At 40.4% G+C, this 15,762-nt stretch overlaps 1 protein-coding gene across 2 annotated transcripts in view; it reads right to left on the reverse strand.

Moving 5' to 3' along the window:
* Window positions 1-15,762, reverse strand: part of LOC149319232 (ras GTPase-activating protein 3) — a 182,223-nt gene that overhangs the window by 80,759 nt on the left and 85,702 nt on the right. For both annotated transcript variants that reach the window (XM_089511335.1, XM_089511334.1), the window contains exon 4: window positions 10,632-10,726. In XM_089511335.1, coding sequence (XP_089367461.1) covers window positions 10,632-10,726 — 95 coding nt within the window. The remainder of the gene's footprint in view (window positions 1-10,631; window positions 10,727-15,762) is intronic.

The raw sequence follows: 15,762 nt of genomic DNA on the forward strand, positions 1-15,762 counted from the left end.
CTTTGGCACTGCATTGTACAGACACAGAGCCAAAGGAGTGCTGTGATGCCATGCACCATGTGGAGTGGTGTGTGGTGCCACACTGCCCTGGGGGCGGAGTCAGGGTGTGCATCATCTGGATGCTATGCCCTGACTCCGCCCTCAAGCTGGCCTTTAAAGTCGGTCTGCACAGGCCCAAAATCACTAAGAAAGGGAGCAAGCACATTTTGGCTCTGCTTCGCTGAGGTTTTACTCTGAAAGGCAGTTGTGTGTGTGTGTGTGTATGTATATTAAAATGATCATAAAGATCAATGCCTTAGCAACATGGATGCTATGCCCTACCATTTCACAGATTATTGAAGCATTGAAACTATATTAAACTGATGATAGCATATTGCAGGATAGTGATGTTTTCCCCATGTATCATTAAGCAAAAGAACAGGTGCCCTCTTGATGGTTCTTTTGACAAGTGAAGGACATGGCTAATGGAGAATAAATGAACAGAGCCCCCAATCAGGAGGTGAAGAGACTTTCATGATGTGTAATTGTGGAGAGAGCAGGAGGGCTTACTTAGAAAGCATGAAAATGGGTTAGTTATTTTCATCTGTGAAATACAGGAGATCCTAGGATAGTAAGCAATATCTCCTTTTTATTGTTTGCTTTGTTGAATAATGTTTCCTTAGCCACTGAAATTATAGAATATATTGAGGTCGTTGGTTTTTTTCTTTCAGATTATGGTTCACACATCCATTTGTCTAGAAGCAAATGGGTAGAAAGGTTCAGCTTACTACTACTGTGGCTGCTGCCACAATGCAGAATGCCGATTAACACCCCTATATCTGCCATGGCTCAGTGTTGTGGAATCCTGGGATTTGTAGCTTTCACTCCACGAAATGGAAGCCACTGATTGTTAATGAATACATAAGTATTGCTCCACTACTGCGTAGATTCTTATGGAATGTTACAACAAACTCATTGTAACAATGTTCTAAATCCTCTTGGCTATTCACAAATAGAGAACTGCTAAATGAGCTGTTGAAGGTAAACCAAGATTTATGCAAACCCTATTCATTCCACAGGTCTGTTGCTGTTATTGTGTGCCTTCAAATTGTTTCTGGTTTATGGCGACCCTAAGGCAACCATATCATAGGATTTTCTTGGCAAGATTTGTTCAGAAGAGGTTTGTCATTGCCCTCCCCTGAGATTGAGAGAGTGTGGCTTGTCCCAGGTCACCCAGTGAGTTTCCATGGCCAAGAAGGGATTTGAACCCTGGCCTCCAGAGTCATAGTCCAACACTCAAACCACTATGCCACACTTCCTCTCAGTTAGGCCTAGCATTTGCATTTAGACCAATAGTTTTACGTTTGGGACTTTGAATGTTTATTGTATAAATCTATACTGTACCTTATACTGCTATACTGTGTCAATACTTCTCATTGTAATGCCTGCAATTGCTCCCATCGACTATTATTCTTTTTTCCGTTCATCAGCCAATGAAACTTGCATTATTTTTGTTTTTCTCATTTGAACTACATTGATGAATTAAAGATTTTTAAAATCTAATGCAAATATATATAAATGCATATATGTAATTGAGTTGTACAGCTGTCCCATATACTGGAGCTAAGTAGACCTTGGACTTGGAAAAAAAAGATTATTGGCTGGGGAGAGAATTACCTAAAACATCCATGTTAAAATACTGGTGTAGGAATGGAACGCAACACAGGGTTAGAAGGAGATGCAAAACAAGGCTAGGCAGGCAAGCAAATTTGACAGAATACTCTCCACTGAGCAACCCCCAGTGAGCCAGCAAACCAGATCCCCTAAATGGTTCTCATTTGGGGCTCAGTGTAACTCCTTGTTCTTGGTTATGTGCCTCTAGAACCAGCATGGTGTAGCGGTTTGAGCACTGGACTACAGCCTTGGAGTCAAGGGTTCAATTTTCCACTCAGCCATGGAAACCCACTGGGTGACCTCGGGCGAGTCACACATTCTCAGCCCCCAAAACAGGGTTGCCTTAGGGTCACCATAAGTCATAAGTTACTTAAAGGCACACAACAACAACAACAACATGCTTTCCCACCATGTGAGCCAAGACACCAACAAAGGCCTTTAATCCTCTCCCCCACAGTCTGAATTAGTAAGCATTGGCAGTACCTTCTATATTATTTAATTAGTAATCAGTACCATTTATTTACCTCTTGGCTCCTGCATGTGAATCAATGGCAGCAGGTGGGTGCGATGGGGTAGGGCAACTCTAATAAAACCACACTGGGGAGCAGAAGGCAATCAGTGAGTGCTGCCCATATTGCTAGCCAGCTAATTACCTGACGTAAAACATAGCCTTCACTTTACAAAACAGGACTGTAGAACTTCAGGATGTAGATGATAGTATTGTTATTGACGAGAGAGAACTATTACAGTTTGAAAAGAAAACCGGTCAGGTTTGCTTCCTGGGTGGTGGTGGTGGAGGACAAACTGCTGAGCATGAGGCAGGTCAAGGGCAAGCCTGAGAGCAGCAAGAATATGTTTCTTTGTTCCCCAGAACAGCAAGGATAATTTATAGAGCTCATGAAGTCTCAACTGACTGCTCTGGGATTACTGGTGCATGGCATTTCCTGAGCTGGTGTTGCCATCTCTCTTTGGCTAAAGCCAAGTGGGGCACACAAACTAAATGGCCACCTGCCAGCACTCAGGTCACCAGTTCATGACCTGAAGCTGTGGGCTGGATTCCTGATGAGAACTATCAAACAGCTTCCTAACACAACTGGCAGCTAATATAAATTTCTCCACAGTTGCTCTGGTTAAAGAGTTTCCACAAAGGATAAAAAAGAATACATTCGTCTGTTGCATCAAATGTCTACAGCAGTGTCCCCAACCGAACAAACAAAGTTAAAAGGTTTTAGCAGAGTGTTGTAATTAGGCTCAGTGTTAGGTTTCAGCATTTCAGACTTTCTTAACCTCACTGCAGATTTAACATAAACTGTTTTACCTCTGAACAGTTATGCAGGAATCACTAATGTATCTTGCAAAAACTTAAACAATTCAGAAGATGTGAAAACTATTGTTTGTTAGATTAGTTGGTCACACCCTTTTTGTTTCCTGGGTGGAGGAGCAGATTAGCTGGAAATAGCTTTTTTTCACTTTCACATGGTGTGTGGTTACAATTCAACACCCTTATCTCACAAATGATTAACTATGTTCAAATAAGCTCTCTGTGGGCTTCATGCAAATTATGTCAAGCAAGCTTTACTACCACAACTAGCAAACAATAGTGACTTTTAAAACAACTTTTTATGCTGTCTAAAATACAGACTACAGTCAGCCGTCTGTATTTATGGATGTTTTATCCACGGATTCAAGTATCCATGGTTTGATAATATTTTAAAAATGTATACATTTCAAAAACATTCATTTTGCCATTTTATATAAGGGACATCTTTTTACTAAGCCATTGTGTTTAATGGGATGTGAGCATCCACGGATTTTGTTATCCATTGGGGGGGGGGGTGTCGTGGAACCCCAGTGGATACCAAGGGTCCACTGCATTTTGAACAGGATCTGGGAGTGGTGGTGGTGGTGGTGGTGGGGGTCCCATGATAGTGGCCATCATCTTCACAGATGCATGCAAATTATGTCGCGCAAGCTTTACTACCACAACTATCAAACAATAGTGACATTAAAAAAAAACTTTTTATGCTGTCTAAAATACTGACTAAGGATTGGGGGGGGGGGGGAGTCCCATGAATATAGCCTTCACTCATTCTCAGTACTTCATACACAAATTATGAGAGTAAACTTCACTTAAATCAGAGATGTAAAATGTAAACAATGTAATATAAATGTGCACATTCTAATGTCCACATATGCAAGTTACAAAACATAGTTTAGAACAGAAAATCACAAAAGCATCAGTTAAACAAAAGAAGGAAAAGAGTTTGCTGAACTATCCTCATGGATTTCAAGCAGCCCTGGTGGCGCAATGGTTAAATGCTGGTACTGCACCCACAAAGGTGTGAGTTCGATCTCAGGACTCCAAGGCTGACTCACTTTCGATCCTTTAGTAGATCAGTAAAATGAGTTCCCACCTTGTTGGGGGCAACTGGTTTACACATTGACAACTGCTTAGAGAGTGCTGAGTTCACTGATAAGCGGTATAGAAATGTACATGCTAATGCTATTGCTATTTGGAAATCTGTTGATTACCTTCAGGAATTGCAGTGTTGCTATGAACAAGTGAGTACAACTGGCCATCACATACATCCAAAGGAGCATGGAGCTACTTCCAATTCTCTTGTCCTGCCAGGCCACATCTGACATGCAGTAATGGCACCAGACCACTGATCCCAAGATAGACTATGTTGAATCCTCCTCTCAACAACCATCCACAGCTGTGTTCCTCCCTTGTGGCTCTATGTTTGCTTTTCCTGGGATGAGTATGCACCCTGGGGAAGAAGAGAGTGAAGATGCTTCCAGAAGAAGCCAGAAAGGACATCCCTGGGAACCAATGTCCTGGATATGATCTTGCATGCCCAACAGTGGAAGGCAGAACTCAGCTGATTTCCGTGAAGCACCTCCATGTGCTGCACTCTGCCAGAAGTACTGCACCAAATGCAGAAAACTGAGTAGACTAGCCTCTGAACTGTGTAAAATACCATCCTGCTTTCCCATTGCTTTTAATACTGTTTTTTTAAGTCTACTTCTACTTCTATCCACTGTATATGCAGAAAGTTAGTAGAAACCCATTTACAACTGCGGGTTTCACAGGGTCTCCACAGTGGGAAGGGAAGGACTATGTGGAGTTCACTGGAGATAGCAATTCTCCTTGGAAAAAAGATAATTCCATAACAAAATATAGAGCTCAGAAGGTTGTTTAGAATCTGCATTTCTCATCATCAGTAAATCAATCAGGTCTCCACCATGTCATACATCCAACTGCTATTCTATTTATAACTATGAGTTCAGTGAGGCAAATGTAGAACTAATATGTATCTGGGGATTTTAAAAATCTTATGTTGCTTGCCAGGGAGATCCCAGAGCAAGAGAAGGAGCACAGGGTATGGGTGCAGCAGCGGATTACGTCTGGGGCTGGAACTGGAATAAGTGATGATTGAGTGTGGAATAAATGGAAAACTTGTATCAACCCTCTTTTTGACATACCAAAGAAATCACTTTCTGATTCAACTTTCTGTTCATATGTTGAAATATGTTTCCACAACTTATAGGAGGGCATTTTGGAGAAATCTCACCTCCAGAGTAAGGATTAAATACCCCTACCTTCCCAGTTCTTCCAAGTATGTTTGCCTTGGAGCTTTTTCAGTGGAGAAGATGCCATTGCAATAACATTTTGTCTGTGTCTTCATATACTTTGACCTTCTGGGGAAACATTTCTGGAATTTGTTAGTAATGCTGCCATCCCTCACCTGATTTTGCCAGGGACTTGGTCCACATTTGTTTCAACTACCTGCAGACCAATGCTGACAGTGTATAGCCAATTCAGACTTCTAAGTTCCTAGAAGTGTTTACAGATTTTGTAAATACAGATTGCTTTGGTATATATATCAAATTCTCATAATGGTGGGAATAAGCTTCATTTTTCAGGGGAAGACAAAAAAAAAAAAAAAAAAAACAAGGCTACACACACACACACACACACACACACTGTAGTATTTCATTGACCGTGTTCTTCCTTTAACAGCTCTTCACCAGTAACAGAAAGTGCAATTTTCCATTTTGATGAGATGCTGGCTCACTTTAAGAATAGTCCCCATGTGGTACACACCTCTTTTTATTTATTGAAACTACACTCTCTGTTGTCCAACAGTCCAAGTTCTCTTGACAGTTTACAAAACACAGAAAGAACCATAACATACAAAAACAAAAGATAATGTAATCCATTTCCTCGAAACACTTATCACTGAGCTCCAAATGTGGTATTAAGAAGTTGGCTTTTACAAAGCAAAAACAGAGGAAGCAATAAACAGTCATGAAATAGTGCTGTGTTTATAATTAGCATTTAAACGCCATGTCTCTAATTAACTAGACATTTTCACAAACACTTGCTAGAAGACACAAGAGTTCAAATTACAAATAACCAGCAGTCTCATAAAGGGTACCATTAGACAAACAACTCCAGCAACATGTCAAAAGTACAACATGTCAAAAGAACCCACAAGGGCGATATGAATATTAGCTCACTTCCCATGATGAAGGGAAATTTTCATTTCTCACATGAAGGAACTCTAGTGCTTCAGTGCTTGTGTCTTTCTATGTGTGTTTCTTTAAAAACTTCTGCTGTTCATTTAGCTAAGGCCAAGAGAAATATCATTCCCTGTGCATTATATACCTCAAGAGCATAGACATTTAATAATTAGTCATTCATTTATATAGCACAATGAAGTGTAAATAGCAGGATGCTTAGTTACTTAAACAACAAGCGCCAATCTAAATTTCAATAGCAGTAGAAACAAATGTAAAGGTTGAAGCACTTTTAGCACTTTGTTGTTGTTAATTGCCCTCAAGGTGACCCCAATTCATAGCGAACTGCAAATGAGAAATCTACAAGCTCCCCTAACCTCCACTGCTCTGCTTAGGTCCTGTAAATTCATACCCGTGTTCTCCCTAATTGAGTCTATCCATCAAGAACATGGTTTTCCTCTCTTTCTACTTCCCTCCATCTTTCCAAGCATTAATATGTTTTCTAATGAGCCATGCCTTCCCTTGATGTGGCCAATGTATGACAGCCTCAGTTTGATCATCTTGGCTTCCAGGGAGATTTCAAGATCAATCTGTTAAAGGACCCATCTCTTTGTCTTTTTGGCTGTCCACAGAATCCTCAGCACTCTTTTCCAGCACCACACCTCAAATGACTTGATTTTCTTCTTATCCGCTTTCTTCACTATCCAGCTCTTGCATCTGTATATAGTAATGGGGAACACAATAGTCTGGATGATTCTAACTTTAATGATCAGTAAGAACTGAAACAACATACCTCCTGTTTGGTTTGTAACATCTTGCGTGATGAAGAACCTTGCAACAAGTATATTGTACATTTCAGTTGGCCAATAAAGGTATCACTGATAGATTTTTGTATTTGTTAAATGGCCAACACAGCTACCCCTGCATGATTTTAGTAATCACTTCTACCTCTTTATTCTTTAGGATCTTTTCTATTTCTTTCATAGCTGCCCTTCCCATTCCTAGTGTTCTTCTGATTTTTTGACTGCAGTCTCCATTCTGATCGATGATTGATTCAAGGTACGGGAACTCTTTTATTATTTTGATTTCCTTTGATTCACTGTCTAGGTTGAATGTACTTAAGTCCTCCATGGTCATTATTTTTGTTTTTTCAATGTTCAGCATTGAGCTTGCCTTTGCATTTTCTTCTTTGACCTTCTTTAATAATTGCTCCAAATCTGTGGTGCTTTCTGCTAGTAATATGGTGTCATCTGCATATGTTAAATTGTTGATGTTTCTTCCTCCTATCTTCATTCCTCCTTCAGAGTCTAAACCTGCACATCATATGGCATTTTCTGCATACAAGTTGAACAAATAGGGTGATAGAATGCAGCCTTGCCGGGCCCCTTTGCCAATTGGAATTTAGACAATTTAACAATATTTCTTAGTATTTATCTGATCTTTAAGCTTGGAATTTTATATTTGTGATGTATTTACTCCACAAATTGAGGACAAGAACAGATGGGCAGACTTGGTAAATGTCTGGAGCACTGGAACTTACATGTGCATCATTTTTATCTTTATCTTCTCTGCACTGACCAAGAGACTCCAGGGACAGCTCAGACAATCCTGTCCCATTCTCCTCCCATTGCTTTGGCCTCAGTTTCTGTGCCATCACAGCTGTCTGCACGGGCATCCCACTGGTCACCTTGCATGTTCACTGCTGCCTTAGGTTGCTTGCTTCTGAGTTCAGAATGAGGCACCTAGTTTTGGGCACCTCATTCTGAATTCAGTCCCAGTGAGACGCCCATGCAGGCAGCCACCATGGCATTGAAACAGAAGGCTCTGGGTCTTCATGGGAGATCCAAAGAAAAAAGGTAAGTTGTTTTTCTCCGCGTTAACCCTGTTATGCCCTGGCTCTGGTATGGGACACGTATGGTTCTGGAAACGTAAGGTTCCCTTCCTTCTGACAAAAAAGTTAGAAGCTGAAGCTGACTTCAACTGTAACTTGAGGAAGGAAGTCTAGAAAATCAAAAGTGTGTCACATTAATCCTTTAATAGGAAGGAGATGAACAGAACAAAATGTTTGATCAAGAGAAACAAATCTGTTGAGTAACATAAAGGACGGGATGTATGAAATACCCACACCCAGAAAGGAGAGATTCATCAAATAAGACACATGTTGAGTTCTGATTTAATGGGAAATCATTAGTGCAGTTTAAATTCAAGTACTGATTCAAACCAGGATACGAAACCCAACTAGAGCAGACCCACTGAATCAGTGGAACTTAGTATAAGTATGAATTCCCAAGTTCCCACTGCTTTATTGGTTCTACTCTAGTTGAGACTAATAATTGGATGTAGGCCATAGTTTGATCCTGGTTTATTTTCTGTAATGATAGTTCAAACAAATCACAGCTTCCTGAGCTCAGATATCCCAGGGAACTGTGGTTTGTTTTAATTTGAAAGCAGGTTTTCGGATCTAAATCTGATCTCCTCATGGAGGCACAAAAGTGGTGTCTATCTCAATTCTTATAGCTCAACATAAGACAGTAAGTCAGTTATTGACCTGGAGGCCCATCAAAAAGATAGGAATGTCCAAGGAAGTAGCAACTCAGTTACAGTCCAATGAAGGGATTTCCTATCTGGTTTCAGAATCTGCTTTTAAAAAAACTAATAAAAATGAGGAGAGGAGCATTAAAGAGATCTTTATCCTTCCCAAATTAAAATTAAGAAGATTGGAAAGATGACCAAAGAGGGCTGGATGCCTTGATTTAAATGTCATTTTCAACTTTGTATCTCATAATCTCAAAACTAAAAATCCTAACTTCAACAGTGTCTGGTTGCCAATATCCAGGATGGGAAAAGCAGCTACAGTATACTGATGCAGTTCCATTTGTAAGTCTTTGATGAAAAAACAGGGCTTGTCTGCATGGACCAAAAGACCAGTTTCCTCCCCATTCTGGCATCATCCTGTTCAGACAACAAATGCCCCAAAGCTATGTTTCCAGAATATCCCTATGCCAATACCCAGAAAATAAATTTACAACATAGGACAAAAATTCTCTCTTATCATGAGTACAATTCTCAGTAATAATCTGGAAAATAAAATTTCACAAGCATCTAAAGGTAACAATTTATCACGTTTAACTGTCAAGCATACATATGCTATTAAAAACTGCATCACCTCCTGGTCAGTTTCTTTTAAAATGTGCTGAATTGTTTACTTTTAAAACAAGGGTGAAGGAAGTGTCCTCTGTATCTCTATGCAGTGTGTGGATTTGGGGAGGACAGCATCATGTTTTGGGGTGGGATGATTTGTTTTACATCAAAGGGGAGATAGGCTTTCTTTAATAAGCAAGGGACTTGCTGCTGAAATCCACATTGAAGGTGAAGCAAATTTCTATAAACAATCAATTTCAGGAAAGGAAACAGTTGATCCAGCAGGGGCTTTACTTTAAAAAAAATAAACAAATTTGTTGAGGGAACAGAAAAACATCACAGATATTATTAAATATCAACAGTGGCTAGCCTTTGTGGCTAGCCACTTCTGCATCTTTAACACCCTGGGACTATTAGTCACCAGCAACCACAAGAGTTCCCTGAGTGTACAAATAAATATCTTTATGTTAAATGAAAAATTCCAGTGTCAATCTATTTTGATAGTTTATCAATTTTGATGCAATTTCTTTAAAAGGTTGTTGCATTTGTATGCATAGCCACATATAAATGTATCTGTTTGCCTGATATATTTTACCTGTGCTCCCTGCATGGGAGTGTGACAACAAAAGCCTAAATATGTATGTCTGCATCCTTGATGGCCAGTTAAAAAATAATAATAATGCAGAGTGGCCAGTGTCATGTAGCCAAAAATAATTCGAGGAATCTTGCCATTTTACACCCATGTGTAAATGCTTAATCTGAATTTGCTGCAGATAGCCTTGATGTTACTTTTAATAGTATAGACAAACCCCAGGGTTGCAACAAAGGAATTCCACTATTACACAGTATTCCTCCAATAACTTTGATTTTAGGCTGTAGTCAGTAAAATATATACAAACAAGCAAATCTCTCCATGTGTGCACATAAATTCATTATTATCCTACCTAACAATGAATGTCATTTTGCAGGCAACAGCAGCTATATAATAAAAGCAAACACATAATGTTATCTGAGATCTGTAGTATCTCCTCTTTCCAAGTGGAAAGAAATACAGGAGTTTTTAATTAAATCAATATCAGATTAAAATATGATGGTTGCAACACAAATAGCTTTATAAAATTAACTTACTGGTACCAGTCTATATAAGCAGTAGTATTATGCAGAGATTTCTTGAAACATTCTCTGTGCAATCACCTATAGTTACAGTAATATTTTCAGAGAGGAAAAGAATAGAAGCATATAGCTACTGCCTTTTAACTGTGATCACCAACACTATGCAGCCCTCAATGGAGTAATCAAAAAGACCATCTCACCTGTACTTCTGAATCAGCATCAACATGTTGCAGCTGAAACCAGGTGTCTCTGTTATGGTACTTCTGCAAATCTTCCTTCAGTATTGCTACTTTTCCTGAAAACACATCAAATTAAAAACATCATGCATTTTTATATATGTACAATCCATTTGTATATACAAAACAATAATTACCATACAAAATTAGAGAGGGATTGGCACCTTTTTAAAAATAATGGGGCAGGGACCAACACCTTCTTTGTATCCAGTGACTACTGGTTCTTTCTTTCTCAGAAACTCAGCAAACCAGTGGCTTTAGACCAACCCTGGTCCACAGACCATCACTTTGAGTAGCACTGTTCTACAGGGTGAGACAGAAGAACTGAGACACAGACAGGTTCCCTCATGTCTCTATATGCAGTGCTGTATATCATTCCTTTAGGTTGCAAAGTTCTTTTAACTTATGGAAATTATTTAACTACACTCATTTATAGTATTTATGATGCTAACCATACATTCCGCCCCGCACCCTCAGAACATCTGGGCAGCAATTACTTAGGGTTCCCGGGGCGAGGTTTGTCTCCACCACCAGGAGGACATTCTCCATCGCCGCCCTGGCCCTTTGGAACTCGCTGCCCATAGAGCTCCGCTCAGTTACCTCCCTGGCCCAATTTAGACGGGATTTAAAGACCTTCCTGTTTGGAATTGCATTCCCTGACTAAGGTCTTTTAGGCCTCCTTCCGCCACACTGGCAACGGGATTGGCTAACCTGGGGCCTTTTGTTTTTATGTTTTATGTAATTGCTGTATGATTTTAATGTTTATTGTTGGTTGTATTTTTAATTGCTGTAAACCGCCCTGATCTGATGGAAGGGCGGTATATAAATAAAAATTTTATTTATTATTTATTTAACCTGATTTCCAGTCTTAGTATGTATGACTTCCAGTCATCTATGCTATGACTATGTACATGGCAGCATATATCATTCATATTACCACATTTAAAAATGTGTTGTAAACATATTTCAAATGGGAGACTTTAAAGGTAAACTCACTGTATGTGTGTGTGTACATGTGCCTTCAAGTTGCCTGTCAACTAATGGTGAACCTATGAATTACATAGGGTTTTCTCAGGCAAGGAATACTAGAGGTCATTTTGCCAGTTCCTTCCCCTGAAATATAGCCTACAGCACCTGGTATTCGTTAGCAGTCTCCCATCCAAGTACTAATCAGGGCTGACTCTGCTTAGCTTCCAAAGTCAGGTGGGATCTGGTGCCTTTATGATATTTTTGGTCTGATCAATTTTCTCCATCTTTAGTAGTAGCTGCAGATCTGACTTCTCCACTTTAAGACTCAGAGATCATTGGAAGCTCCTAATCAGCTCAAGAGTGGTCTTACTAGTCAGAATGTCTCCACGTCTCTCGTAACAAAGACCTTTGAATATCGGTTGCTGAGCAAACAAATAAAAGGATGCAGTCACATTCATGGTGGGATTGTCCCAGACTGGCCACTGTTTGAACAGAATGCTGGACTAGTTTCTTGGTCTGATCCAGAACTGGCTGGTCCTAAATTCACCTGTTCTTACCCTTCTCATCCCTTCTTTATTGTTCATGTTTTACCAGAAGCTGACCACTCTGGGGCTCTCTAGCACTTGCTTTGTTGCTTGCTTCAATGGTAAGACTGCTACTGTGATCTGATTTACTGAAGGAAGCCTAGGGTCAATGTGTGAGTAGGCCTGTGGCCTGTCAAATCTAAGGTGGCTTGGAAAGGGCAAAGGAGAATGTGGAAGCAAGCAGCCAGTCAGATGAAGCAGGGCATAAATTCAAAGGCAAACACCAACATGGCCGGCCAGACAGAGTGTAGTGCGGCACTGAGCAAAGTGGGACCCAAAAGATTCACCTCAATCCAAGTCAACAAGAACATTTGTTTTCCTGGTGATTTGGAGGTGGTACTGTGGAGTCCAGCTGCTTGCAAAATACTGGTGATCACTGCTATAGATATTTTCTTTTAAAAAAATTCTCATAGAGGAAAGGCACCATCTTGCAATTAAACATCACAAATTCCCAAGTCAAGATTATTTAGTGTTAATTACAGTTTAGCCACCTGCGAGTTTATGTATGCAAATACACCATGCATAATCTTTTAAATTATCATGCACATTGTAAATTACTAGGTACGGAAGGAAAGTGGTGGCAGGGTAAAAAAAAAAAGATTAGAACTGACTCAGCCTGAAAAAAACAAATGTTTAACTATGCCTAAGAAATGCCAAATGCACATTGAAAGCTGGTGTTTCACGCATTGGGAGCATTAATTGGCCCAGTAGAATATATTGCCTTTCTCTTTCTTTTCCTCTTCCTTTCACTGGAGGAAGACATGTGCAACACTTCACTCTTTAGCAATTTCTCACAGGTTGCCAATGTGAGCACAGAACTAAAGTCAACAAAAAAATCTTACCAAGTGATAAGTTTATGGCTTATTATGTTGGCAGGGACTGGATTCATTTGATAAGAAAGTTAACTGGTATAGTTGACATAAGATAACATTTTCACCATGAAACCAAATGAAACATTAGATCTCACTCAGAAGAAGCAGGACATTTAAATCTCACCCCTCTGACTTCCCTGCTTTTTTTAAAAAAATGGTCTGAGTATAACATCTTTCCCCCCTTGAAAATAAATGTTGACAGGGTTTCACAAGGGTCCTCCCCACCCCCACTCCCATACATTAGGCACTGTTTCAGCTCCATGTGGATCCTTGTACATATTAGATTCAGAGAAGATTACATGGAACTCCACAAGCACATACAGAAATAATGTTGGAAGTGCTGCCAGCATCAACTTGCAAGGAGCCACACATGGGCAGCAATGCTGGGGCAGGACCAATAGTGTAACATATGAACTGGGGCAGGGGTCTCCTTGTTTTTAGGGATCTGGGAAGATTGACTAGTTGCTCTCCACCAATATTCTACACTCGTGCAAATATAGTTTCTTGGCTTCTTCCCTTGGGTTCTCTGCCTCTACTCTGCCACCCTTCAAGTCAAATGGCACTTCTGGAACATCATGGGATGCAAGATTGCAGCAAGATAGAAAGAATGAAGGAATTCAGCTGGGTATTTTGCACCAGGGGAGGTGTTCTTATATCCACAGAAGGCTCTGGATATAGCCCATTAACAGAGCACGATCCAGAAACTACCAACTGGAGAGAGGAAGCTGAACAAACTGGGATGCAGTATGTTTTTATATTTTAGAATATGCTTGTTGCAAGCAGTATTTCAGTGAACCCAGATCCCAACACTAAGCCTCCTAGAAAATTGTGCTCAAAATATTCTCATGCTTACTTAGTGAGTATATGTTTCTAACATAAATGAAAGCTTTAACTTCATAGTTCCCCCCCCCCATTTAGTAAATTAGGCCAGAAATAATTGTGCATCTATCACATGAAGGATACCCAGAATAAGCATTCTTTTATTCCTTCAGAGAAGTGCTAAATGATCAGATGATGCAGCATGTTTCCTGTTTTTAACTAAAGATCACAGATGCTGAACTCTATTACATGCTTGCTGAGGGCTCAGTTATTAAGCTATTCTTTAGGTCTTGCCTGGGGTTATTATTGAGGCCCCTACTTAACACATCTAAATATTATATCCAGTTTCTCTTGGATATCTGAGCAGATTTTTTTAAAAAAAATGAATATTCAAAATATTCTCAGCAGTTTCCCAGCAGACAATGGATCATTAATTAAATCAGGGGTAGGCAACCCTTTTGAGCCGGGGGCCGGGTAGCTGTCCCTCAGACAACTGGGGGGCCGAAGCCAAAAAATAAATAATTAAATAATTTTTAAAAAATTAAATACATAAATAAACCGGGACAAATGTAGGACAAAATTTTCAAATGGAGGGCACTTTTTAAATAAAAAATGGAGGACACGTGAAAAAAATTGCTGATATTTTAAAAAATGTTAATATAAATGCATGTTTCTGAGGCTTCTATAGACAATCACCCCCCAAAGGCCCTGGCGGCAATCGGTGGCAGGACCGGGCTGGGGCCGGTCCCAAGGCCTCGCCGGGCCGCATCCGGCCCGCGGGCCGCAGGTTGCCTACCCCTGAATTAAATAGACACCCTGAGACCTTGCCATTCAACAACAGAACAATACATAGATTAACATGTGAAATGCTTCCTCTCAACCAAGGGTATATATACTCCAATCTCTTCCATGCCAGCATTCTCTAAAGATGCCAGCCACAGCAGCTGGCAAAATGTCAGGAATAAATTCTTCTAGAACATAGCCTCATAGCCTGAAAAACCCACAAAAACGATCATATTGGAAACACAATCACAGAGCCTCACTCATTACAAAATTAAAGAAAACTTTGGCAGTAATTCTGTACATGCAGCCAATAAACTAGGTGGGTCTTTCTTCTGAGAAGATGTGTTATGGGATAGTACCATTTATGGCTTGGAACCTAACTAGGCTTTTGCTAAGGGAAGGCTCCATCTGTTCATGGCAGGATAGACACCCAATGGATAGTCACACTGTCAGATAAAGAGAAATAATTCCCCTTTGCTGATTCCCCTCTCTCCTTAGATCATCTACCACTGTTTTAAAGAGTCCATCAGCCTTCCACAGCCCATCTACCAGGTGGGGTGGGAAAAAAAAGGAGAAAAAAGAAATCACTGAAAATTGCCACCTACCCTTTGGTTTCTGGGAGAACTCAGTTCAAGGAACATTTTGTCAACACTCCCCCACCCATAATTATGATATAATTTTGATGGGAGTTGAGAGGCTGTAAAAGTCAATTGTTAGTGTCAGCTCAGTTCAGGCATTCTGGGGCTGGGTTGGGGATGCAGCAGCCGCACACCGCGCCCCAACCCAAAAAAGAGCTTCTTTTCCCGGTGCTACAGGGATGCCATATGAGCCGTGGGGTGCCCTGATGACCCGCCTCATGTGCAGCACAGTTTAGGCACTGCGCATAAGTGGTGTCATCATGGCGCATGTCATCTGTACAGGTGCATGCCAAGATAGTGCCTGGGGTGCGTGGTAGGGTTTCTGAGCATGTAAACACTCAGCCCTCCGTGCAACCTTAGTTTGGGCCCAGGCTGGCACAAAGTGCCAGTCTATCCAGACCCTCTGTTTCCAAGTTTAACAAACTTCCCA

Source organism: Sceloporus occidentalis, unplaced genomic scaffold, assembly GCF_023333645.1.
Source record: "Sceloporus occidentalis isolate IW3139 unplaced genomic scaffold, rSceOcc1.0.p SCAF_2, whole genome shotgun sequence".
Lineage (NCBI taxonomy): Eukaryota > Metazoa > Chordata > Lepidosauria > Squamata > Phrynosomatidae > Sceloporus > Sceloporus occidentalis.